The sequence below is a fragment of the Notechis scutatus genome, chromosome 4, assembly GCF_049901735.1.
Source record: "Notechis scutatus isolate UNSWTSFEM ecotype Mainland chromosome 4, rNotScu1.2, whole genome shotgun sequence".
Lineage (NCBI taxonomy): Eukaryota > Metazoa > Chordata > Lepidosauria > Squamata > Elapidae > Notechis > Notechis scutatus.
In genome coordinates, this window is record NC_142012.1 from 153,264,521 (window position 1) to 153,292,061 (window position 27,541).

General features: G+C 39.2%; 1 protein-coding gene across 1 annotated transcript in view; it reads left to right on the forward strand.

The window, feature by feature from the left end:
* FNDC3B (fibronectin type III domain containing 3B) overlaps window positions 1-27,541 on the forward strand; it is a 322,478-nt gene that overhangs the window by 265,810 nt on the left and 29,127 nt on the right. The window contains exons 18-23 of the mRNA XM_087965339.1: window positions 20-125; window positions 1,221-1,396; window positions 1,983-2,096; window positions 5,588-5,737; window positions 6,798-7,075; window positions 17,269-17,481. Of these exons, the coding sequence (XP_087821465.1) occupies window positions 20-125; window positions 1,221-1,396; window positions 1,983-2,096; window positions 5,588-5,737; window positions 6,798-7,075; window positions 17,269-17,481 (1,037 nt within the window). The remainder of the gene's footprint in view (window positions 1-19; window positions 126-1,220; window positions 1,397-1,982; window positions 2,097-5,587; window positions 5,738-6,797; window positions 7,076-17,268; window positions 17,482-27,541) is intronic.

The following is a 27,541-nucleotide window of genomic DNA, read 5'->3' on the forward strand; positions in this document are numbered from 1 at the left end:
GTTTTTTGTCTTTTTCTAGTGTTCTGAAAATTTACTTGTTCGTACGCTAAGCATTGCTCCAGACCAGTGTCAACCACCCAGAGTGCTTGGAAAACCAAAGCATAAAGAAATACAATTGCAGTGGGGTAAGTTATTAGGATTTGAAATTCATTTCCTTCTTCAATGGGGCATAGTATCCTCCCCTCAGTGTGACTGCAGGGTCCCACATCAAACTGCAGACCATAAAGTGACCAGCTGTAAGCTGAGGTCATATCACCAGTCCAGTATCTGATTTTTTAAAAATAAACAGTGCTGCGCTTAAATGGCGTTAGATGGTCTATATTGGTATTTGAACACAGATCTTTTTAACATTTATATTTTATTGTGTTTTGCTAATCTAGATGAAATATTAATATATATTGCTAGTCCATGCATGATATGCCGTATGCTGAATAAATAAATCTTTCTTCAAAATTTACGTGTGCATGTCAAGGATGTAAGCTTCTTCTGGGTAAAGCTACCTTTTGCAGTTGACTGATAGTAATGTTGTCAATGCCAAAGATAATAGAATAACAGAGTTGGCAGGGAATTTGGAGGTCTTCTAGTCCAACCCCCTGCTCAAGGAGGAAACCCTATACCCGTGATGGCGAACCTGTGGCACACGAGCCACAGGCAAATTTATCTCACCGCACCTCACAGCTGACTTTCAACTGGTTTGAGGCCTTCTTTGGCCTCCCAGAGGCTTGAAAAAAGCCTCTGCAGGCTGAATAGGTGCGTTTCATCACTTCTGAGTGACGAAACGGGGCTATTCGGCCTGCAGAGGCTTTTTTCAAGCCTCTGGGAAGCCAAAGAAGGCCTCAAACCAGTTGAAAGTCAGCTGTGAGGTGCAGTGCAGGTGAGGGGGCGAGGGGCAGTGGTGGGGGGCCATTGAGGCCATTGGGGGGGGATTGTGTGCGCATGTGCAGGGGGTGTGGGGCATGGCATTGCCTTCTGGGTGCTGGCATGTGAACACACACGCACCAGTGCTCGCGCACAATTTTTGACCCAGGATCCCCAAAAGGTTAGCCACCACTGCCCTATACCATTTCAGGCAAATGACAGTCCAATCTCTTCTTTAAAAGACCTCCAATGTTGGAACACCCACAATTTAGAACATGCATAGTTAAGAGAAAGTAATTTTGTCTAAGTAATAGTACCAGCTTCATTACAATTTTATTAATTGTCTCAACATCTCTTTCCAGATGCTCCCCCTGTATCAGAAAGTAGCAGTCATATCTCAGCATACAGCGTAGAAATGACTGGACCTGAAGAGGTGGCCTCGGAGATTTATCATGGTCCAGACCTTGAATGTACTGTCAGCAATCTTCTGCCTGGAACAACGTATCAGTTCAGAGTGAGGGCTTTGAATGATGGAGGGGTAAGAAATCTCCACTCCAAAATATTGCCTATGAAAGCTAAACAATATTTGAAGAGGGTCCTTGTTGAACCCTTCTCCTAAAAAAAGTTTGGCTACTCCAATCTTACATAATAGGTATCCAGTGTTAATTTGCCTGCATTTTGGGGCCATCATAAATGCTGGGAATCACCCTATCTGTGGAGGAATGAATTCTCCAGGAACAGTTCAATTTGTGGCATATCCACTGTGAAAGGAATAGAACATCTTCCATGTTAATGGAAAACTAGCCCAGTGATGAAATGTTGAAGTAGAAGAGGAGAGATTTGTGTGTTTGAAATTGTAGAATGACAGTACTGTTTATTAGAAAAGTGTTTGAAAACAGACCACGTTCACTGATCTGCATGAACCTTTTGGGTGGTTTGGGCTTTTTCCCTAATCAAGAATCAAATAAATACATATTTATTTATAATTTCTATAGACTTCTTGATCGATGGACCTCAATTCACAGTCCATCTGAAGAACATCAAGAACATATTATTATACTGTACTCGCCTAAATCCTTCTACTATATGTAATGTGTGCATGAGTTTTCCTGTTTTTCTTTTAGTATGGGACCTACTCTGAAGCTGCAAAAATTACCACGGTGGCTGGACCTCCAGGGCAGTGTAAAGCACCTTGTCTTACCTTCCTTTCAGATTCAAGTGTACTTGTGAGTTGGGAGGTAAGAGAAAATAGTTCTTTGGGCTTCTATCAAACCTCCATTCAAATTAATGGGGATTAGGGCTCCCTAAAGAGACAGAATTAATTGGTGGAATCATTACCTTAAATTATCCATTGTTCTGTCCTCACTACATGTTAAGTCTGTGTGCAGCTCGACATGCATCTAAATCCACTGATCCTCCAATAAAACAGACCATATGGGTAGATCTGGATGCTTTATTGAAAAAACAGGATATGGTGAAACTGGGGAAAATAGGGATACATATTAATTGTTATGTTCAGCAGTAACTTAATACAAGCTAGATAGTATTAAGTTACTGCTGAACATAACAATTAATAAATACAAGCATATTTATTAATTGTTATGTTCAGCATAAATCTCCCCAATGGTCTGTGGTGGGATGTGGGTTTGTTCTTGGATGACCATGTGCCGCAGATTAAGATGGATTCTTCTTTGTGCTTCTACCTTCTCCAAATGCTAAAGGAAATGGAGTCTGGCTTCCCAACGTGCACTAGTTTTGAGAGTGTGGGCTGATGGGTAATGGGGTGGACTCAGCTTCAAACAATATAGGTGGTGGTTTGTCTGTCCAGCCACTAGATGAGTCCAGAGAGCAACAACAGTATATAAAAGTTATATGCTGGGGCATGACATCAATTGTATTTACAGATGGTTCTCAACTTACAGCTACAATTGAGCACAAAATTTCCATTACTAAGCAAGACAGTTAAGTGTGTTCTGCCCCATTTTACAATCTTTCTTGCCAAAGTTGTGAAGTGAATCACTGCAGCTGATAAGTTAGTAAACTGGCTGTTAAGTGAACCTGGCTTCCCTATTGATTTGGCTGGTCAGAAGTTCACAAAAGGTAGTCACTCTAGGACACTGCAACCATCCTAAATATGAGCCGATCTCCACACATCTGAAGTTTGATCATGTGACCACGGGGATGCTACAATTATTGAGTGAAAAATGGTCATAAGTCACTTTTTTGAGTGCTGTTGTGACTCCGAATGATCACTAAATGAATGGTTGTAAGTCAAGGACTACCTGTATTGCAATGATCAATTCCCATAGTTTGACTATCTTTCACATTAAGAAAATATGTAATTTTTCCCTTTATTCAATTAAACAGGGCAGACAAAAAAGTGGGCAAACACACACACACACACACACACACGAGGTTTTACACAAAGATCGCCATAAGGGATGATCTTTTTTCATTATAGTCATCCATGTATAGTTTACAACTCCATACAAATTGTTCACGAATCACAAGTAATATGTCTCCATCCCATTGAGCAATTAGGGTCATAAATTGATTTTGACAGTTTTGAAGAAAGAATAAAATTAGAATTAGAACAAGAACATAGAATAGAATAGAATAGAATAGAATAGAATAGAATAGAATAGAATAGAATAGAATCAGAGTCTAGTTTAAATGTATACATATAGATGGGGAGCGGAATGCTGCAAATTTATAAGATGGAAGGCATAAGGAACAAAGCTGTTACAGAATCTAGTAGTCCTGCTATAAATACTTCAAAATCTCTTCCCAGAGTGTTTTAATAATAAGAGGTTTAGTAACTCACTTTAGTAATAAGAAATAAGTTTAGTAATAAGAAGGATATGGAGAATCCAGGGCTAATCTAGTCTCAAAATAAATGATGTTCCAAAGTATGGGTGCCATAGCAGGAAAGAGTTTCCTTCTAGCCCTCACCAGCCAACACTGCCTAGCCATCAGTGCCCAAAACACACCGTTCCTGCTAGATTGGGTAAGCTGGCTAGAAACAATTGGGGAAAGACAGACAGTCTCATAAATGACCTCCGAAACCATGAAGATGACAACTCTCACTTTGAGTTGCACCTAGAAGCACACCAGAAGCCAATATACCTCACAGAGCCACCACTCTGTTACACAGACCAAGTAACTGGCACTAGTAATTGCCTGTGCCATTACATTTTATACCAGTTGAAGTTTCTGAATACTCTTCAAGGGCAGCCCCACATGAAGCACATTGCAGTAGTCCAATCTGAAGGATCTTGCTTGCAAGGTTCCCAAGTTACCTACTATGAGAAGAGAATCCTGGTTTTGGGGTTTGAATTAGGAGAGATTTTTCTTGTATCCCTAATGAAACACCAGCCACGTTTCTTCATGTATTTAGTAAATAAAAAAATGAAGTACTTGAATGTCATTGCCTAAAGTGCAGCACTTGCTTAAAAGCTGTTCAATCTACCAAACCCAATGCATTTGGGTTCTAACATTCACTTCAACTTAGCTGAAAATTGTAGGAAGATCATTTTGAGCATTTCCTGTTTGTGAAGGCATACGGCCGATGTTTTTTAGAAGATGGAAAACAACATCTAGGGCTGATTGGTAAGATTCTAATGTTGCTGTTGCATTTTCAGAATGAGTACCAAAAAATACTATTTAGAAAAGTTGAAATGGATTGGCGTCAATCTTTTAGTGACGATAATCCACATTCAGTTGCTATTTTCTATTCATGTGGCCTGCTGAAAGTTCAGTATTTATTTGTAGAATTCAAGAGGAAAATCTTGCCCACAAAGAGCCATTGGATGTTTTCCAATCCATCATTTGAGACACTTTACATCAAGTGGTCCCTTTATTAAATCGTTTTCTGCAAATATTTCTGGACCCTCAAACCAATGTTCCATTTGTTGAGCTCTTTCTCCAATACTATCAAGGCATAGGAGTTCACAAATGGCAAATACAAAGAATGCTGAAAGAGAGGAAGAAAAGCAGGCAATCGAGCAGATGAGCTTTCTTAGCTGTAGAGTAGAATAGAATAGAACAGAATTTTATTGTCACTTTAAATATACACTAATCAGCATACATTAGCATGAAATGTTATTGCATTCAGCTCTCAAAGGATAATCATTATGCATATACCCACATATGCACAAATATATGACACAGAGAAACATTACATTCTAGTTCAAATATATACATATACATGGCGGGTGGGGGAAAGAATCCTGAGAATTTACAAGACCAAAACTATTCGTTCTGGTTTTGTAGGACCTTTAGCATGGAATGAAGCTCAGGTTCATTGAATATTCAGCTGTAAGTTGAGGGCTAGCTGTAAGAGTTGGTTTGCGAAATGCATATTTAACTGTTCCATTCACTAAGAAACATAGTCAATAAGCACCAAGTTTCCTTTTATCACATTTGCTCAAATTGGTGCCTTCAATATATCCCAATTGCAACATATCTTTATGAAAGGCTTCTCTCAACTAATCCTGGACAATTTTCAGATTCAGTTACAATTCAATAAATTGGCCCCAGTTCCTTAGACTTCTGCTTCTCCTACTGAATGTCTTCCCTTTGAGTTTTGTTCTCTTGACAGTTGATCTCGGTATTAAAGAAGAGGCCTTGATGTTCTATGTGACTCAGATACGGATTGCCCATTTTTATATATAAAGCAGAAACATCTCTTGGGGCCCAGATATGATGCAAACTTCTGTTTGCTTTCCAGACTCCTGAGAGTTTTGGTGCTGACATCTCAGAATACAGACTGGAGTGGGGAGAAGACAAGGAGAATTTAGAACTAATATATACTGGCACTGCCAACTCCTTTGAAATCTACCAACTTTCAGCTGCAGCACATTATTTCTGTAGACTACAGGTAAGTCAAGACAATTTACAGCTTACGGCTACATATAAATCAAGATTAGAATATAAGTTTCTGCTTTCCTCATCACCTTACTGTAAAAGTCTGTAAAGATTCCCGGTCATGGTTTTCCCAAAGGTGCCCTTTTCCAAGAGGCAACTGGACTTTCTGTTGTTGTTTTTTCTTTGAAGACATTTCGCTTCTCATCCAAGAAGCTTCTTCAACTCTGACTGGATGGTGGGATGGTCCACCCCAAGGATAAAACACCCAGGCAGCAACTGAGCAATGTGGTATATGCAGTACAATGCAGGGAGCCATGTGTTTGTTCTCCTAGGTTGTGCCATGCATTTATAAAGTGGTGGTTTCATTTCCCCAATGTAACAGATCTGCACTAGATTCGGCACTTCATCTGCATTTAAAAGACACAGGCCATTCTTTTGAAGACAACAAAGTCCATATTTTGTGCAGAGAGGATTGCTGGTTTGAAAGAGGGGTTAAACAGGCCATTTATGTCAAAATTGGTACAGCCCTCTCTCAACAGAGGGGGAGGGATATGACATCATCTACCTCCAAACTACAACACAGTCCTTTCAACAGTTCTAAGAAGGCTCCACACCAATTTGCACCACCCAGGTGACCTTGACAACAAGATAAACCTCCAGGTGGCCTCAACAACCCTCTAAAAGAATGCAAATGACCGGCTGTCTGCAATGAGTGTAAATCCTTCCATTCCCATCCTTCTTGGATGAAAAGTGAAAGATCTTCAAAAAAACCAAACAAACCAGAAAGTCCTGTTGCCTTTTGAAAAAAAAGCACCTTTAGGGCTTACTGTAAAAGGTGACATTTTTAGAGAAACAAAGCAGAGTTAGGTAATAGTCGCAAGCAGCTTTCATTCCAGTGAGTGATTGGATTGCCACTCACACAGCCTGGTTGCAAATAGGCCACGGCCTGGGAATGTGCCACAACCCAAACATTGGGAACCCTTGATCTAGATCTTTGTCTCTCTATAGCTCTGACTTCCAACTATGTAGCTAGTTTGTGGGATAATGAAATCCAACCTCTATTTGTTTCCCAGGCAATAAACCAGGCAGGAGCAGGATCATACAGTGACCTGGTATCTTGCAGAGCCCCAGCATCTGTTCCTGAGGTTGTGACCACCCTCTATGTATCAGAGGATGAGCACCTGGATGCCTGTCCAATGCCTGTTGTATGCCTCATATTGAACTGGGAGGAACCGTGCAATAATGGATCTGAGATTGTATCTTACAATATTGAACTGGGAGATAGTATTCTGTCAGTGGGTAAAGTCACAACTTACGTAATTGAGGACCTGCCTCCAGAAACCACATTCCGGTAAGTGTTACTGCAAAGTGTTAACTTCAGCAAAAATCCAAAATGTTTCTTTCTCCAATCTTTATAGGACATAACCAAGAGCTAGAAGATGTTTAGAAGGCATAATTCAGATCTTTCTGAAGTCCTTGGAGTCCCTATGTGTTTCCTCAGAAACCGCTATAAGACAAACTTAAAATTTATCCAGTGGTAACCGTATACTGTTGTGGTTTGTCAACTGCCAGCTCTGCTGCCAGTCGAGTCGGAGGAGATGGAGGAGGTGCCTGGGTTAACATGGGGTGGGGGGGGCTGAGGAAGGCTCTGAGGAGCAGGAGGTCTCAGAGCCAGATGCAGAACAGGGCCCATCTACTCACACTCAGGTGGAGAGACAGATGTTTTCGGGGCCTGAGATGAGCGAGGGGAAGAAACAGCTAGGGCATGTCCCAGATATGCGGAGAAGTGCGGAGAGGAGAGCAATGCAGGACTGAGGGCCAGCTATCCAGGAGGATGTTAAAAAGAAGGAGGATGTTAATAAACCCCCCCCGGCTGGGATATAAGGAGGAGGGGTGTGGGAGGAGTTCCCTCTGGTGGATTTCTTGCCAGGATTCCTTGCCACTACACACTCTTTGTGTACACACTCTTTGGTCAGGACTCTTTGTGTTGGGATTGAAGTGCTAATTGAGGCTACCTGAAGGGAACTCAGAGACTGCTATGACTTGCAAATCACCTAAGGATGTGTGACCTGGAGCTTTGTCAGTGAATGCTTTGTATTTCTGCCTTTCTAAATGAAAGGGAGTTTAGTTTCTCCTCACGAATAGGCTGTTGAGTGGGGCTCGGGAAGGCTGGATCAGAACATATACAACTTTTGATATGAGCTCTCAGACCAGAAAGTTACCCACTTTGCAAATCCAGGGGAGGTTTCATGCATTAGCTACCCAAGTGTGTACTGTAAATATTTCAGTATATATTCTTGCGGTTCCTGCCTCCTGGTGGTCAAATAATGTATAAAACCATATCAATGTTTCATCTGAATAAGATAATTGTAGCCACTGAGCACAGCGTTTAATTGTCATCTTCTTCACTGAGTAATAAGAGGAAGTTACATCTGTCACAGGTAAAATCTAGAGAGCAGAGTCTGCATTGTCACAAGATACCACAAGGTTGTATCTTGGTTTTGATGCATAGTGATGGCTTTTTCTCAGCACGGAGCTCTTACAGGTCCATCCTTACTTTGACCATAACAGTCAAATACAGAAATCTGCAAAAGTTTTAAAAGTTGCAAAGAGAAATATTTTGGACAATACTGGTTATCATCTCATCTTAAATGCTATCCAATCAGGTTCCAAAAACCAAAAAAAAAAAAAGTCATGTGAGGTTCTTCTAGCCGTTTCCTTTATTGTTCCTTGCCTATAGACAGAAATCTTGCCAAACTAAAGCAGACTACTACTTCTACTACTGCACCATAAAACATGTGGGAGCTGTTAAAAAGGAGCTGTCTTCACCCTCTTTCTCCCGCATAAACTATGATGCCTCTTACTCTTTGGAATGGAGCCTCTCCCGCCCAGGAAATCAAGACTACCTTCCACCACAGTCCTTTTTCAATTCTTCTAATCCATCTCAGCCTTTTCTGTTTCTTCTTTCTATTCTCCTCTCCAAACCTTATATGATACTGACTCTGTCCTTTTGGGCTTTTTCTTTAATTTTGAGTGTATGGTAGAGCAAAGCTTCTGCCCCTCTTCTCTTACTCCAGGCCTCCAAAGAAAGAAAAGGGAGCGTAGCGGAGGATCTCTGCTAAATTTCGTGGATGTGCGTCTGTGCTTTTTTAAAGTATATGGTGCTAAGTTTGCAATCCCTCCAACTTGTGGGTACCAACATTTGTGCCAGGCCTTGTGTGGTATTTCTATTTTTTTAAAATCCTACTTTTATTAATTATATAAATAACTGAAGGCCATGAATATAGCCTATACTGGTTCTTCCTCCTATGTTCCCCACAACAACCCTGTGAGCTGGGTTGGACTGACAGAGAATGACTGGCCCAAAGTCACCCAGCTGGCTTTCATGCCTAAGGTGGGACTAGAACTCATAGTCTACAGATGATAGGCCCAAAGTCATCCAGCTGGTTTTCATACCTAAAGCAGGACTAGGAGTCATAATCTACTGGTGATTGGCCCAAAGTCACCCAGCTGGCTTTCATGCCTAAGGCAGGACTAGAACTCATAGTCTACTGATGATAGGCTCAAGTCATCCAGCTGGATTTCATGCTTAAGGTGGGACTAGAATCATAGTACCCTGGTTTCTAGACTGGTGCCTTAAGCACTAGACTGTGATGGCGAACCTATGGAACATGTGCCACAGGTGGCACGCAGAGCTGGTCTTAGGGTCTCTGCCACGCATGCAAGGGGTGGGGCGCATGTACAGGAGCGGGGCAACTGCACAGGGCAGGGCACATGCATGGGGGATGCACACACATGTGCGGGAGGGTGCATGCACAGGAGATGTGTGTACATGCATGGGGATATGTGGAACACATTCGCGGGGGCAGGGCACATGCACAGGGATGCATACACATTGCATTTTGGGGATGCACACACATGCTTTGACCCCTCAGTGCCGAAAAGGTTAGCCATCACTGGACTAGACCAAACTGGCTCTCACAACTAGCATTACTTGGCAGAGAGAGAAAACCCTCTCATTTGAAAGATAGACCTCTAAGAACAAACTGCTGTGATCAACTTCACACACACACACACACACACACACACACGTGAGATTGTCATCATGGGTGTTACTTTCACATCTGGGGTAAATGTATATTGTGGCATTTGCATGATGACCTCATTTCACACTGTTGTTTGACTCCCTGTTGGTGCTTTTAATCTTTTCACCCTCGGCTTCAACAGCTTCAGTCTGTGCCCTGAGGAACAGTGGATTTCTATTGCTTAGCGTATGACTGATGCTATTTTGCTTTGCAACTGCTTAGGCTGCAGAAAAAAATAATAATTCTGCTAAGTAGAAATAACCATCTCATCCCCTATAATAAATCTGTTGATGTTTTCCATTCATATCCTTCCTTAATTACCTTTTTTTCCTCTGTGTTTTGAACTTGTACTTTGATTGACGATATCTGCAAACAATGCAGATTTTTCCATTTTTTACTTTGCATTACTAACCATTAAACTAATTAGAATATATGTTAGAAATAATAGAAAACAATTAAAGGTTTCCAAACTAGAATGATGAGCATAATCAGTAATATAATACAGTCATTTTTAAGTCCTGGGTAGTAATTATTAAATGTGTATATTAATTCTGTTAATGGGCCTTTGGAGATAAATAACTGAACTTATAATTTTTTGTTTCTTTGGACTTCTGAGAAATTAATTTAGGAATTAATATAGATTAAGGATCAACTAGCATATATAACTCTAAAAATCTAAAGTAATTCAAAGTCATTTTCTTTTCAGACAGCATTATAATAGTGTCTCAATTCAAATTATTGCTAAAAGCAACAGAGAGCAAAAAACTGCATTATTCCTGCACTGTTGTTAGTTACTGTTATAAGTAAGGTTAATTAAACTCTAAGAAATTTATCAGGTTGAATCAAGTATAAGTCCAATAAGATGAGCTTGGGAACTTGGAAGTAATAATATTGAGAAATAATATTTTCACAATAACACATTAAGTGCACTGGGATGTAAATATTTTTCTTTCATCCAATTCTGTTGCTTTCCAGATGGGATCACAGAATCATCAAAACTAGAGCATAACCCAGTAAGGCTGTATATTTTTCTGGTTGAATAAATAGCATTACAGTTATTTGAAGAATTTCAAGAGATCTGCTGAGATCTTAGTAGGATATATAAATAACATGAAAATAGGATATTGTATCTGGGTTACAAGAATCCTAGAAGGTCCCTAAATGACCACTAGATGGCAGCAAGGAAGGTGTTTTTTTTTTTCATATTGCCACTTAGTGGTTCTGAAGATTTTGCAAACCAAATAAAATTATCTTAAACATAAACATAGCATTCTAGTAAAGATTTGGTATATCATTATCTCTAAATGTGGCTTTTTAAGTGAATAGTACTGTTCTTTGGGGTTTCCAGAGACTGTCTAGGATAGCATTTCTCAAATTTGGGAACTTTAAGATGAGTGAAATTTCCCAGCTAGAAATCTTAAGATTTCTGACTGGGAAATTAAAGTCCACGCATCTGAAAGTTGCTGAGGCTAACACTGGTCCACAAGTCCAATGAAAAGGAGCTGTCTAGGGTTGTACAGGACTGTTTGTATTTTATGTCATACTGAATTTTAAACCTAGTTTCAATTTAAATATACCATTTTATACTTCTGATTCTTGCTTGTTAAAGGAAGTAATTCAGTTGCACCTATCTTGTAAGGGGAATGGATGCAATCTTCAGCTACAAGCTGGTGTTAAATCTGAAATGGGAAGAAGGCAACTTTCCCTTTTGACTTAATCAATTATTTGGCTTAAGCAGATAATCTAATGGGAAAAGGTTTACAGGGTATCAGAGGTAACTGTTCACCTCATCAGCCCTAATATGCTCGAAATGCAACATAAATGCTCAAGGCTTGGAGGAAAAAATAAAATAAATTCCCTGACTTACATGAATTATGCCACTTTTTTATTTTTATTCAACTTGAATAGGTGTTTACTGTTTTTGCACTGATGTATTCTAATTCTGTCACCCCAGTTCTCTTACACATGAAAACCCCAACAACAATTACTATAAAACAGGTCTTCCAGTTTGAGCTTCTTCAGCGACAGACTGAAACCGCGTCTCTGTGCGGTTTCAATCCGTGCTCACCGCTGGAGTGCCCCGAGCCAGCTGGTTTCGGGGCTAAGCCACCCCGTAGAGGTGGTGACGAAGGGGGAGACTGCCTGCAGGGTTGAGGAGAGCCACATCTCTCCTCCCCAGCTGGCCATTACTCCCTTTTCCGAAGGTGGTTGTAGCGGTGGTCAGAAATGGCCACCACAAAGAAGAACTCGGCCAGAAAAGAATGTGCAGGAGGAAGATAAGAAGAGAAAGTTTTGGTCGACCGGGTCAAACAGCAAAAGCAACAAATAAGGTACCCTTGAATTGAAACTATTAAAAAAAAAACAATAACATTGTTCCTTAAGATTTTTAAGCTGCGAATGAGAGAGAAAGGGGAAAAGATTTGTTTTTTTTCTCCTTTTCCTATACTGACAGCTAAGAGACTTAAGCAAGAAATTGGAAAAAAATCCACTTTGACAATAGGCATTTAATGCTGAAAATAAAAAGTCAAAGGGATAATAAAGGTTTCTGGATAATTAAAAGCTTTTGAAAACAGGAAAGGAGAGAAAAAGAATAAAAGGGCAGGATCTGGAAGGGAGGAGACTGCCTGGAATTAAAAAGAACTTACAGCAAAATCTCAACAAGACTTCCAAAAGATACATCTTAACTGAAACATCGCAACAAAATAGAGAAAGTGGAAAAGGAAATAAGAAGAAACAGCTTGGGACTATTTGGATTACTTGGTGATCTCTGGATTCCTGGTTATTGTATTTGAATGACTAAAATCAATCGGGTGACTAATTGAATGACTAAAATCAAACTCTTTAAAATGGCTCCACTTTTAGAAGAACTGAAAATGGAACTTAAAAAGTACAAAGAAGATGCATAAGAAGGGAGAGGTGCTTTTGGCTTCATATTTCAGTTCTTAGAAATGGAGATTTGGAACTATGAGAAACAACAAGAAATGCCTGCAGAACAAGAAGATTGAGACAAAGAAGAAGCCATCTTTAATGAACAAGTAATCTTAGGTGGGGAAAAAAAGGAAAGGGGGGAAAGAGAATGGAAAGTTTAAGATTGGGAAAAACAACCCAAAAAAAGAATAGAGTGAAAAATAAGTATAAAATCAGAAAGCAACAGAAGAGGGAAATGCGGAAGAGAGAATTAGAAGTAGAGAGACAAGGGGGTAAAAAGAGGAGGGAGAAGATGAGAGGGAAGAAAGAAAGGAAAAGAAGTTATAAAGGACAGAAACAAAATATAGAGAAATGGCCTATTTAGAGATAGTGGGTGAAAATCTAATGGAAAAGGGGATTCTGCAAAGGTACATAAGATAGTATTGTTATATTAGAAATAGAAATAATTTCAGAAAATATGAAACAATGTATGATTAAAATGTTAAAATATCGTAACTCAGTGGAATGCTTGTCAATAAATAAATGTAACAAAATGAATATTTAATGATTTACAAAACATATGTGAAGAGAAATAAGGGAAAAATTAATTATGGAGATGATATGTGTCTTTAAGGAAGTATGATATTTAATTGAAAAGAAATGTTAAAGATGTTAAGATTTTAATGATTATTAATGATAGAACTGAATTGGAATGGAATGAGGGTTTATAATTACATATATTAATAATCCTTTTTTAAAAAAGAATATAGTGTGTATTATAAGAATGTACCAAGCAGAATTCGATTGGAAGTTATGTATTATGTATTATATTAAAGGTCATAACCTTAAGGTATATATTGAAGTTTAAATAAGAGTTGAATGGATATAATTAAAAGATATAAAGGTGTCATACTCCAATTAGTAACTACAGGAGAAAATTTGTTTAATGAGAAAAGATAATATGAAATTGAAACAGAACAGACAAAAGTATAAATATAATGATTTGAATTGAGATGAGATAATCAAAATAAAATTGAGAAAATTAAAAGAGGGGAAAAACTATATAGAAAATGTAGAATAGTATAAGTTATGGAATAGAACACAAAAATGAGCATGAAATTGAGTTTGTGTCTGTATAAAGTTCAACCCGGGACCATGCTTTTCAAAAAAGATCTTTTACTTGTATTTTGTATGTGTGAAAACCCAAATAAAACTTTATTAAAAAACAATTACTATAAAACAAACATCGCAAAGATAATTTAAAAGGCAATTCCGCCATGGTAAAAGAAATGAAAATTCCCTTTAAGTGGTTTTCTCAGGTGTTGTTTTAAAATGGTTCTTATTTTTTTCTGCAAAGTGAAAAACCTCAAAAACGTGACCACATTTGCATGAAGCTGCCTTTGACTTTTAATTTGTTCTGATGACTTCAAAGCAACCAGCATTTTCCTATTGCACCTGTCAGAGAATTTTGCATAGAGTATGAACCGATAAGTCCTGTGTATTTATGGCAGCCTTTCTGAAGAACCATTAGAATGTTCAATTAATGTTGCACAAATAATAACTAAGGAGAGCTGTGTGACCTTGTCAGTACAAAGGAGCATCAAACAAACTCCTTTGGGGCTGCTTCATAGGAGGTGATGCTTTGGTTGTTGTTTTTTAAAGGCGGAAAATATTTAATTAGGTTATTAATCAGTAGTACAGAGCTGGTTTGGTTTCAAACTTCCTACTATGCAATGAGTTGGAGGAACTGTTCATGCTGCTTTTGGCTGAGCAGATGTGTTTGGGCTGGTTGTGTTAATACCCTTTTTCAGGTAGTCCAGGCAAGAAGCACAACCATCAATAATAATAACACTTTATTGTAAGGTTGCCTTAACACATTTCTTCTTTCCTCTCATTTTAGTCTCCAGAAAACTACACAAACACACCCTTCTCCTTCTGTGATTTCTTGTACATGACTATTATCCTGTCTGACTCTTCTTGTGTCTTTTGTTTCTTGTCTGAAGGTCATTTCCTCATACTATTACAAGTGTGAAAAACGAACTCTTTAAGTAGCAGTTGCTGTTGTGCCTATACAATGGGACAGGTTTTGGTTATGGAGAATATACACAGTATATTCTTTGTTCCTACCTGAATCTTTCTAAATTTTGTACTTTAGAAAAGCTGAAAATTCTTGTTGACTGAGAGCAGAAAAACACACAACAGAGTAGCCCCATAATGGCGAACTATGCCATGCATGCTAGAGGTGGCACGCAGAGCCGTCGCCCCAGCTCTGCCTCCACTGCACATGTGCGCATGCCTCCCGCTGGCCAGCTGGTCTTCGGGTCTCTGCCGTGCATGCATGGGGGGCATGTGCATATCCGAAAGGGGTGGACCGCCTCCGCAGGGGTGGGGCTGATCTGCAGGGGGTAGAACACATGCACAGGAGTGGGGCACATATGCAGGAGTGAGGTGCATACACGGGGCAGAGCCAATGCACGGGGGACGTGCACACATTGCATTTTGGGGGTTTGTGCACATGTGCATTCGCGTGCACACATGCTCACTTTGGGCACTCAGTGCCGAAAAGGTTAGCCATCACTGGACGAGCCAAATGGACAGTAAGAGGTAATGTGTGTGTATCCCCACACTCATGGACACACAAATGTACAGTAAGAGGTAATGTGTGTGTATCCCCACACTCATGGACACACAAATGTGTTTGTGTGTGTGTGTGTATGTATGTGTGTATACACACACACACATATACATGTGTATACAGATAGTCCTCAACATACAACCACAATTGAGCCCAAAATTTCTATTGCTAAGTGAGACAGTCATTAAGTGAATTTTGCCCCATTTTACGACCTTTCTTGTCACAGTTGTTAAGTGAATCACTCCAATTCTTAATAGGATTTGCATGAGAGTAGAATCAAAAAATAAGAATAATATACCAGAGTATTATTTAGGGTATCAGAGTGTTCAGTCTGTACCAACTGGTACATTATGTAAACCAGCCAACAGGCTGATTTATAGCAATAGACTTCAGCTTTTGTAATGCTGCTTTTTTGGTTTTAAAGAATCATTTCAGGCTAATTTTACAGAAATATTACATTTAATCGGCAGAGTAATTTCCATCTCAAGTGCTGGTCTTAGCTGTTTTTGTCCTATTCCTAGTACATTTTCTATGTGAAAAATTGGGTCACAGAGTTCCACCTAAAAATAGAATCATTTCAAATCACACCGATTGTTTTTAAGCAGTGGTCTGAGTGTGCTTGGGATACTTTTAACATAAAATATTTGCTCCAAGAAAGACAATGATTTTGGTTTTGGTGTAATTCCAAATAGTTACGTCTAACATGAGAAGGTTGTTTTATGTTCACTAATTATAATAATAAGTGAAATAGATATGATTTCAGAGACTAGGTTGGAAAGACCAAGATGACATATTCAGGGACTTCCTTTCAGGTACATATAGTATAATTCTATAGTCTGCTCTGTCTTTATGGCTGCTTGGAAATCAGAAAACATTGTATAACCAAAAAGGGTATAAATATTAGGATGTCTGCCAGTGGTGCTTTTTTTTGGGGGGGGAATATCTAAGGGTAATATCAGAGATGTGTTTGTTTGTTTTTTTTAGTTAGGGAACATTGTGATATGCTTCTTTTATGATCCCATAGTGACTTGCTAGTAAGATCTAGGTAGGTACAGTTCTTTATTTTTTATCATATTTTATTTCTAAGGAGAAATTTCCTGACAGTTAGAACAATTAATTAGTAGAACTACTTGCCTTCAGAAGTTGTGAATGCTCCAACACTGGAAGTTTTTTTTAAAGATGTTGGATAACCATTTGTCTGAAGCTGTGTAGGGTTTCCTGCTTAGGTAGGGGGTTGGACTAGAAGACCTCCAAGGTCCCTTCCAACTCTGTTATTCTATTCTATTTTACCATTGTTTTCCAGTTATAAGAACTGTGGTGGAGCAGTGGTTAGAATGCAGTACTATAGGGCAAACTCACTGCTCACTCCAGGAGTTCAATTCTGAGCAGCTCAAGGTTGAGTCAGTCTTCCATCCTTCTGAGGTTGATAAAATGAATACCCAGATTGTTGGGGAAAATATTTTGACTCTATAAAACTTAGAAAAGGCTGTGAAGCACTGTGAAGTGGTATATAAGTCTAAGTTCTATTGCTATTGCTATTCTCACCGGCTGAAGGTTGAGTCATCCATCCTTCCAAGTCGGTAAAATGAAGACCCAGATTGTTGGGGGAAATATGCTGACTTTGTAAAAGAGCTTAGAGCGGCTGTAAAGCACTGTGAAGTGCTATACAGTATAAGTCTAAGTGCTGTTGCTATTGCTATAGCATTCATAATTTAGCTAGAATCTGGGAGAATGGGGGCTGTGTTGGTCTGCCATCTAAGAGAGGCTGACAAGCTATCTGTAGCAGCTTCCTTAACAAACCATGGAGTCATCAAACTAAGTGTAGAATAGCATTGATATCGAAGTATGAAACACATTTATAACTTCTATTCTGTCCACTTTAACCTTCTGTTCTTTCTTTGTCTCTTCCAATGACAGGATCCGGATTCAGGCCGTCAATGAAGTTGGACCTGGGCCTTTTAGCCACTTCATTGCAGCAAAGACCCAGTCGTTGCCACCTTTACCCCCTCGGTTAGAGTGTACTGCAGCAGGTCCCCAGAGCCTGAAATTGAAATGGGGAGAGAGCAGCTCCAGACAGCATGCTACTGATGACATGGTCTATCTCTTACAGATAGAGGACAAGAACAAGAGGTAAGAAATGTTAGAGTTTATTGCAGAAATCAAATCCAGAAAGCACACACAGATGACTGATTCAGCAGGATTCATTAACTTCTTTATATACATAATAACATATGAGTAAAACGTACAATACCAATAGTAGATTCTTCCAAAGTAACACAAGCAAAAACACAAGCAGCAGTTTCAGAGCTCAGAGCAGATTAGTTTCAGTTCCCAGCACAGCACTTTGAGCTGCAGGGCCATGCCCATACTCCTTCAGTTTCAGTTTCTAATTCAGCTCTCATTGTTACCATGTCTCTGCCAGTTCATGAATATTTTGACAAGAAAGCATTAGCTCAGATAGCACTGTTCATCTGGAAGCTATTCTTCTGTAAATGAGAACCAACCCAAACGGGCTTGGCTTAGTTCTGGTTGTAGGAAAGGCTATAAGTATCTTCATGAATAAGCTGGTTGGTCTTATTTCATTAAATTCTTTCTGTTGACCCTTGGCAATGAGAGAATAAATTGGAGATGGGGACACCCAGTGTTGTTAATACAGGTAGTCCTCAAATGTACTATCTCGCTTAGCAACTAAAATTTTGGCCTCAGCTGTGGTCACAGTTGAGCCCAAAATTTTAGTTGCTAAGTGAGATAGTTGCTGAGTGAATTTTGCCCCATTTTACAACCTTTCTCGCCATGGTCAAGTGAAGCACTACAGGTGTTAAGTTACCTGTAGTAACATGACTTGAGATGTGGGGGGAGGAATACAACATCATATATCTCCAATCTACAACACAGTCCTTTCAACTGTTCCAAGAAGGCTCCACACCCATTTGCACTACTCAGCTGACCCTGATGACACAGATGGCCTTAATGACCCTCCAGGTGGCCTTAATGACCCGCTAAAAGAATGCAAATGATCAGCTGTCTGCAAGGAGTATAAATCCTTCCATTCCCCACCATCCAGTCATAGCTGAAGAAGCTTCTTGGATGAGAAGTGAAACGTCTTCAAAGAAAAAACCAGAAAGCCCAGTTGCCTCTTGAAAAAACTTCTGTCAGCATTCCAGCAAACCTCCATTCCAATCAGTAACTCCAAGGCAAGCATAATCTCAAAAGTACCTTTGTTAGAAAGTACTTTTATTAGATTCCACACATCTGCGGAATCACGAAGCCAAAAGTTTCCTGGACTTCCCACAATGTCCCAAATTACAATCCATCCCTCTTTTTCCCATCATCACATCACATGGACCAATCACGATCCGTCCCACTGTAAGATCCTTTTTTCTCTGCTGCGCCACACTTAATAACCTTGAACTAATAAAAGAATGTTATTTTGTCTACTTAGAACTACTCAATTGAAATCACCCCCCCTCCCACTTTCTCAGGCTATGTGACAGCGTGGAATATGGCTTCCAAAGCTGACAAGCTCCTTTGGGACAGGAAGACTGGTGTTCTCCTGCTTCCTGGTTGAAAGTAGCCTTCCTGCCCAATAGAATTTAAACATTCTCTTCCTAGATTTTGTCTGTATCCATTATTCAGAATTCATTTTTCCTTCCCCCACAATCTTCACACATAATGTACAGGTAACCATGGTTACAGCTATTGGGAAAGCACCAGGTTGCAAACTTGCTGAACGCACTATCATTTTACCATCACAGCCTGCCAAAGTTTTTAAAAGCAACAGGTGGTCAGAAAGCTGTGCTTACAGCAATTGCTCAATTTTGTTTTAAAGCAAACTGCTAAATACACACAGCATATATTGGGAAAAATAGAGTGTGTGTAAAATTTATTTGTTTTGTGTAGTGAGAGTTAGGGTGATCTTTGTAGGTGATAGATCAGGGAATCAACACATAATAGATGGTGGTTTTCTTGAATCCTATTATTTACTCAACAGAAGAAAGTGTTTGACTGACTCTTGGTGTTCTCTCTATATTTCTCTACATTTTAAAGTCAGGTTGTGGGTCTTTGTTCATCTTCTAAATGTTCTCTGAGGGATTAAGAAGCTGTGTATCTCAATTGTTCTTGTAGCATTCATTTGCTTTGTTTGCTACCTTTATGGAAACATGATTTCTGGAAGGATAGGGAACAATTAATTCCATAATTTGAATAAATCGATGGAACCCAGATCCACTCAGCCAGGGAAACCAATTCCCAAATTCTCAACAGGTGTGGCTTTTGGGCACACTGATTGGTACTATGGGAGTTGAAGTCAAGAATATTTGGAGAGCATCAACTTGAAGAAAGTGGTGTGGTGGCCTAGGGGTGGAGCTCTTGCCTCACAATCAGGAGGTTGTGAGTTTGATCCTAGGTAAAGGCAGATATTTCTCTCTCTGGGCATGTTGAGATTATGTCTGCTGAGTATCAATCCACATTGGCGACAGGAAGGGCATCCAGCCATTAAACAACTCAGCTCCATTCCGTTGACCAGACTCTACCCTACAAGGGATTATGGGGTCATTAAAAGACGATGATGATAATCAACTTGAAGAAAGTAGCAATGGGTTTATCCAGGAAGAATTTAGCAATATATTAAAACAGTCTCCAGGCCATGGACCAGCATGTGTCCATAGCCAACCAGGAACCAGTCTGTTCAATTGAACAAAGCCCCATCTGTACATAGGCAGCATCCTGGGAGTGTGCAAAACCGCACTCCCCTGGTCTGTGAAAAAACTACCTTCCATGGAACCAGTGGCTGGTTGCCAGAAGGTTAGAGAGTACTATATTAAAGGAGAAGAACTGAATGAGACGGAATTAAATTGATGGGGTAAGAGAAACTCTCAATGTAAAAAAAGCAAATTTGTTTTGAAATTAAAATTAATACAGTTGTCTGTTATGCCATAATAGCCCATCCAAATTCGGTAGCAATAAACCCTTGTTGTTTTCCTTTTCAAGAAATCTCAAGAGACACCTAGTCAATTTAAATAACTGTTGGAAAACAGAGACAAATAAAGCACCTACTTAATGCAGAACCATGCCTGGAAGATAACTGAAATGAAATGATCTTTTCTCTGGTTAGTTCGCTTACTTGCTGTATGCTAAACTGCTAGTAAACATAATTGTAGTTCCTAGCAAATGCAATAATCCAGTGATCAGTAGGTCTCTTGCTGTACTAATTTTAATATAGCTATTAGCAGCCAAAGTAGTTGTCTTTGTTGCATTGTTATTGGCAATTTATCATTGCTTGTAACTTTTGCATAACAGAGATTGGAGTTGCCATTTGAGGAAGGAAATTTATTAAATATCCTTTTGTTTGTTAGAAGCTCTCTTATCACTCACAATTCTCCAGCATTTGTAATAAAACAAGCGGCTTGTGTGCTAGATATACATGATAAAAATTGAAATATTGCTTTCAAATTACGATGAGCATATGAGGCAGCCTTATCCTAAGTTATGTTTTGGTCCATTAAACCTCGATTTCCCTTTGGGCTATTATATCTGGGTTGCAAACAGCGCAGATGATCATCAATTGATGGCATCAGTTAGATTTTCCTCTCTCTCTAGCTGCCAGTCATATGTATTTTTGCAGCCTGAATTGGCAGCTGTACTTTTCTGTTCTGGCTGATAGCCTCTTCTGGAAATCTTCAGCCTGGCTGGAACCAACTTTTTAAAATGCTCAGAGAAGTATCTGCCACAGGAATAAAATTTGACTCCAGACTTGGTTTAGGTTGTTAAATACAGTATATTCTTGAATTGTCTTCTGAATCTTACTGTGAATCTCATTCCTTTCTCCCACACTGAAATCCTTCCTCAGCAATATGTTAATACACTGCATATTAAAATCATGTTAAAAAACTTGAACATTCTCAACAGTTAAGTGAGCTAGGAAGAAATGACTTTCAAAATGTTTTCAAGGGATATATTATTATTTAGTGTATAGCATACAATGTCAGGGAAATCTACACGTGTTAGACTCAATGTAGTCCAGACAGCCTAGATTGCTAGTTCATTCTGTTTGGTGCTTGCGCCTTGCTTGTTTATCCTTGATGCACTGCAGTGGTGGTGGTGGTGGTGGTGATGGTGGAATTAGTTTTACACCAATTAGTTAGCGGCGCTTGGGTTGCTGGTTCCTCCAGACTCCTTCTCCGACCTCACTTCGCCTCACCTTGTGTCGAAATGCCTCACATCCAGCCAGGCCCAGCGCCAGCTTTCACACTTCACACATACGAGTGCAGTTAGGTTTTTCCCACCAAAGTGATACCCATTTATCTACTTGCAATGTTGCATGCTTTCAAACTGCTGGGTGCTTCAAAGGAGCTAGTAATTGACCAACGGGAGCTCACTCCATCTCACGGAATTGGGCTCAAACTGCCAGCGTACAGACCATTTCTGGCTGGCAATTCCAGCATCATTAAGCCCTGCAACACCATGGGGCATAATTATGCATGGGGGATTATGCAAGGGGCATAATCCCCAAATATCTATTATTCTGGGATTCCATAGCTACCACACAAACTCTAGAAAATGTAGCTTCTCCAAAGAGGTGCCAAGAGGTGTACATCATCACATCTCTAAAGCAACTTTTCCACTTTGGATCTGAACAGCTGCACATAACTGTTCTTGATATGCTGCCAAAATTCCTACCAAGAAGACTAATTTAGAGTATTTTCAAACTTGTGCTGGTTTCTGTGGAAATTGGAATGCTGGTAACTTTTTTAAAAATGAGTTGTGGATTATAACAAGGTGGTTGTAACCATCTTTATGTTTATTAAACATAAAGTAAAAATAAATCCAGAGTGTAAGATTGTCTTTTTTAAAAAGCAAGTCAAACAAATTAACATAGTTACATCAACACTTTAATTTCTGATGGTGATAATTAGTTTGAACTCTTCAACAATCATAGCTTTCCTAGGAAGCTTGTAGGTGTTTCCAAGAACCAGTGCTATAGTAATCCAATTAACTGGTGTTCTAATTATATGTTTGTCTCCCAAATGCTTTCAAAGTTTCCTTTAGAATTTGGCTGTGAAATTGTCTCTAGTTTACCAAAAAATAAAAGGGTAAGTTTTGCAAAGGGTTAGAAAGCATATTTTATTTTTTAAAATACATCTTACATATATTTTAGTTTGTTAGACAATATATCTTGCAAGGATTAGCCTTCTACACCTTCAGTCGTTAATATGTCCAGTCTGAAATCAACCTTCTCCAACTCTTCAGATATGTGATATTCAACTCCCAGTCTTCCTAGTATGTGACCTGATAAGAATTATGGGAAAGAAATGCCATTTATTGCAAGTGGGCAGGTATCCAAGTAGAAAAAGGCTGGTCTAGAGAATTGAAGCGTGGCAGTTCAGGATAGGACTAAAACAGATTATCCCCATTTGATTTAAGGCAGTTTATGGCATTTATAGGTAAAACTAAGATTTATTTTGTTAATATTAAATTTAACATTAAAGTACAGATAGTCCTTGACTTACAATCACAAATGAGCTCCGAATTATTGTTGCTGTCATTAAGCAAGGTACCCATGCACTCCCAACTCTCCCCCTGGCAGTCATTATGCACATAGCATGAGGTACCTCGATGGGTGAGGGAGACCCTGGGTTGCTGAACAAATGGTTGTAAATTGAAGAATGCCTGGACTCCCACCATTGCTGCATTTACAGATTATTTGCAAATCTCTCTTGCCAGTTATGAAAACTGTGGTATTTTTGTTTCCAGGAAAGACTTTCACCTGATTAGATTTGTCCACTGGTATTATTTGATTTGTTCCTGCCCATCTAGCTGTGCAAAAGCATGGAAATGCAAGTAGATAAATAGGTATCACTTCAATGGGATGGTAACAACATTCCATGGGACTCGATGTCTAGTCATGCTGTCCATATGATCATGGAATTGTCTTCAGACAATGCTGGCTTCCTCAGCTAAGAAATGGAGATGAGCATTGTGCCCTAGAGTTGAACACCACTGGACCTTTATTCCCTTTATCACTTGGGTCTTAAAAGGCTTTCTTTTTGGTTATTTCATTCTCCAGATATTTTCCAAAGTAATATTTTGATTCTTCCTTGGCTTGGCTTTACTTGAGTTGAATTTTTCTTCCTTCCTAGTGATTATCATTACCTCAAAGTATTTATCCCAAAGGTACTTTTTCAAGAGGCAATTGGACTTTTGGGAGGGGGGGGTTGAAGACGTTTCACTTCTCATCCAAGAAGCTTCTCCGGCACTGAAGAAGCTTCTTGGATAAAAAGTGGAACATCTTCAAAGAAAAACCAGAAAGTCCAGTTGCCTCTTGAAAAAGCACCTTTGGGACAACCATGAACTGGATGAATGAGAAGCTTCATAGATATTCCAAGTATTTAATTACTAATACAGACTTTAACGTTAGCTCTTGAATTTCTACAATAGCTCTTGCATTAGACATTTAGTGTCATTAACCTTGACTGATTGATGCATTCCCTCAGTTTCAGTGCTGAAATATTTGCCCTTTGTAGCAACCATGCAAGAAAAAAATATGACTGCTTTAATGAGTTGAAATGAAATACTTAACGTTGATGCAATTTTTAGAGTGTGTCTTCCAAATGCTTGTCACATTGCTGCATCCCACTTATTTATTACTTCCTGGTTTATTACAAGCCAAGTCCAATGCAGCATTACAAATTACAGTTTGAGCTTGGTTTATAGTATTGATTGAAAGGACAAAAAGATATCAGAATATAGATAAGGCCAAAAATGTAATATAAAACTATGACTTAGTATTATATCTAAATAAGATGGTTTACACTAACATTTAAATAATATAAATGTTATTTTTCTGTAGAAGCAGAAAATATGCTATAAAGACAAAAATGAGTTATCTTGCAATCATGAGTTTTCGAGAGTTAACTAGCATAGAATGTTATCACCAACCCCTCTCCTAGAAGAATGAAAAATTTTGAGAAATATTTAAAAAGGCAGAATAAAATATTTTCCCTAAAAAAGAAATAAAAATCTTAAGGGAGACAGAAACTCAGAGCTTGAGCTCCCTGCCATCAAGCAGATACTATGCTGAGGCCAGCTTGTAGAAATGAAGATTTATTAATCCATTACTCCCTGCAGGAAGGTCAGAACAAAGGTAGGGTTAGCCCTCAGCCACAATAGGAATTCCCTAACAACCCCCTTCACTGCATCAGCCAAATTTCAACCAAGCTTAGCTTAGACAAAATACTAGGATTTGTACATGGCACCATGAGTGTCTGACAACAGCCAATAGAATACATGTTCTTGCACAGGAACAGGAAGTTCAAGTTCAAAGCCCAAGAGAAGGTATAAAAACCCCTTACTCTCAACTCCATGTGGTCAGAATCACACGTGCTTGGTGGTTATGTTTCATCAACAAATGGATCCTCTTTCCGATCAGTCTCCAGCCTCCATTTTCTCTGCAGTGCCTTTATTTCGGCTTGGAACTGAACCAGATAGATATTTCTTCCAACGCTAGAAAATTATTTGTGTCTAAATTAAATCAAAACCATTAGCACCCCCTTGAACTGCAATGTCTCCTTCCCACTTAGCTTAGAAAGCTGCTAGAGTGACTTTCAAAAGATACCCTGCCACAAATCGCATTAATGTATTTAAATAATCAACATGCAAATATGGAAAGGCTTTGGCTACTGAATAAGGAAAGGATATTAATAATTAAGGCAGAGTCATACATTTGCTATAGCCCAACTCATTCGCCAGACTGAAGTATTAACAACAGCAGCAACTAATAAGTTGTTGATATCCAATTTATTACTGAACTACTTGGCTTTTTTCCCAGTCTGACATCTTCTAAATACCTGGTGCCCCAAACTCTCTGAATTCTTTGATATGATGGGTCCAATTGCTGTCTCAGCAGGGGTGGGATTCAAATATTTTTACTATCGGTTCTGTGGGCGTGGCTTGGTGGGCATGGCAGGGGAAGGATACTGTAAAATCTCTAGTTAGAGTTGGCATTTGCCGGTTCTCCAAACTACTCAAAATTTCCGCTACCGGTTCTCTAGAACTGGTCAGAACCTGCTGAATACCACCTCTGTGTCTCAGGCATAAGTTTGAGAATGCTGTTGTACATCAGATTATATTTCTGTTTTCCCTTCCCTTTTCTCTTCTGTTATCAACTCATTCTTAACATTATTCTCAATTCTATGAGAAAAAGGGTAAAGGGATTTCCACAGCATGCTTCATGTACAGTGCAATCCTTTGGAAGACTTTTCTGCCATGCTTTGAATGAAGTAGCTCAGTTAAAAACGAATGAAGAATAATGACCCTGCGTTGTCAAATTAAAGTAGTAGTAGATTCAGTAGAAATATAAATATAGTTATATAAATATAATTCAATAGAAACACAATCTGATGCACCCCAGCTTTCTCAAACTGATATCTGCGACTGCAAATTATTTATTATTTTATTTTATGTTATTTTATTTATCAATTGCTTACAAGATAATAGGTATAAGTATAAACATGATTAAGAGTACAGGAAATAGGTACGAATAAATGGGGACGATAAGACAGAGATGATAGGCACAATGGTGCACTTATGCACGCCCCTTACAGATATCTTAGGAATGGGGTGAGGTCAATAGTGTTTAGTTTGAGGTTAAAGGAGTGAGGGGTTAGAGGATGTAACAACAGAGTGAGGTAGTGCATTCTAGGCATTGACCACTCTGTTGCTGAAGTCGTACTTTCTGCAATCAAGTTTGGAGCAGTTTACATTGAGTTTGTATCTGTTGTGTGCTCTTGTATTGTTGTGGTTGAAGCTGAAGTAGTCATTGACTGGTAGGACATTGTAGCAGATAATATTGTGTACTATGCTTAAGTCTAACCATAGGTGGTGTAGCTCAAGGTTGTCCAAGCCCAAAATCTCAAGCCTGGTGATATAGGGTATTCTGTTGCGAGCAGAGGAGTGTAGTACTCTTCTCGTGAAATACTTCTGGACTTGCTCAATTGTAATAATATCCAATATACAGTGCGGATTCCAGACAGATGAGCTGTATTCAAGTATTGGTCTAGCAAAGATTTTGTATGCCCTAGTTAGCAATTGTATATAGAAGCTTCGTAAGCTTAGATTTACAGCTCTTAACACCTTTTTGGCAGTGCTGTTACAGTGAGCTCTAGCGCTTAGGTCATTTGATATGAGAACTCTAAGGTCCTTGACAGATGTCTAGGACAGAACATTTGTTGGTTGAGATTTGGAGTTGCCAATTGTTTGACCATTCAGACACATAATCAAGGTCACTTTGAAGGACAGTAGCGCCATGATATAGAATTCAGAGAATTTGGGGCACCATGTATTTAGAAGATGTCAGACCGGGGGGGACGGGACCCTTATGTACTCTACTTATTAAAGATCTGAAGCATTATTGGCCCTGCTCTTTAGTGTTTCTTTATTGTTGCACACAACAGCTTACTTGAATACAGTCAAAAACAAAGTCCAGATGGCAACTGTGATGGTGAATCTAAGCTTCTCCTACCTTTTAGATGCATTGCAACATGAATAACAATGACCTAAGCTTACACTGTTCCAGCCACCATCTTGTCTCTTTCTAGAATACCCTGCAGAATTCCAGGATAGCCAGCTGTAAACAAACACTGGTTTCCTCCAGTAATTCTCTAGAGCTAATACCTTGCTGTGTTCCAACTTATGAACACAACTGGGACCTGAATTTCCATTGCTAAGCAAGATGGCTGTCGCACCCAATTTTACAACCATTTTTGCCTTGGTTGTTGAATGGTACACTGCAGTTGTTAAGTGAATCTTGTGGTCATTAAGCAAATCCAGCTTCTCTCATTGACTTTGCTTGTCAGAAGTTGGTTGGGAAGGTTGCAAATGGTGACCACATGATCTCCTGGATGCTGCAACTGTTGTCCATACCTGCAAGTCACCAAGCTCCTAAGTTTTGATCATGTGACCTTGGAGAGGCTGTGACAGTTGTAATGGTGAGGACCGGTTGTAAGTCATATTTTTCAGTGCCCTTGTAACTTTAAACTAATGAATGGTGGTTAAGTCAAGGACTGTCTGTAATGGATGCAAGACGTCATCCTGTTTTCTACCTCTTGTAGTTTTTTTCCCCCAAGTTTATGTCATTCTGTAAAAATGTTCTTCTTTGTAGATGTGTTTACTCTTAGAAGCATTTTTAGAGGTG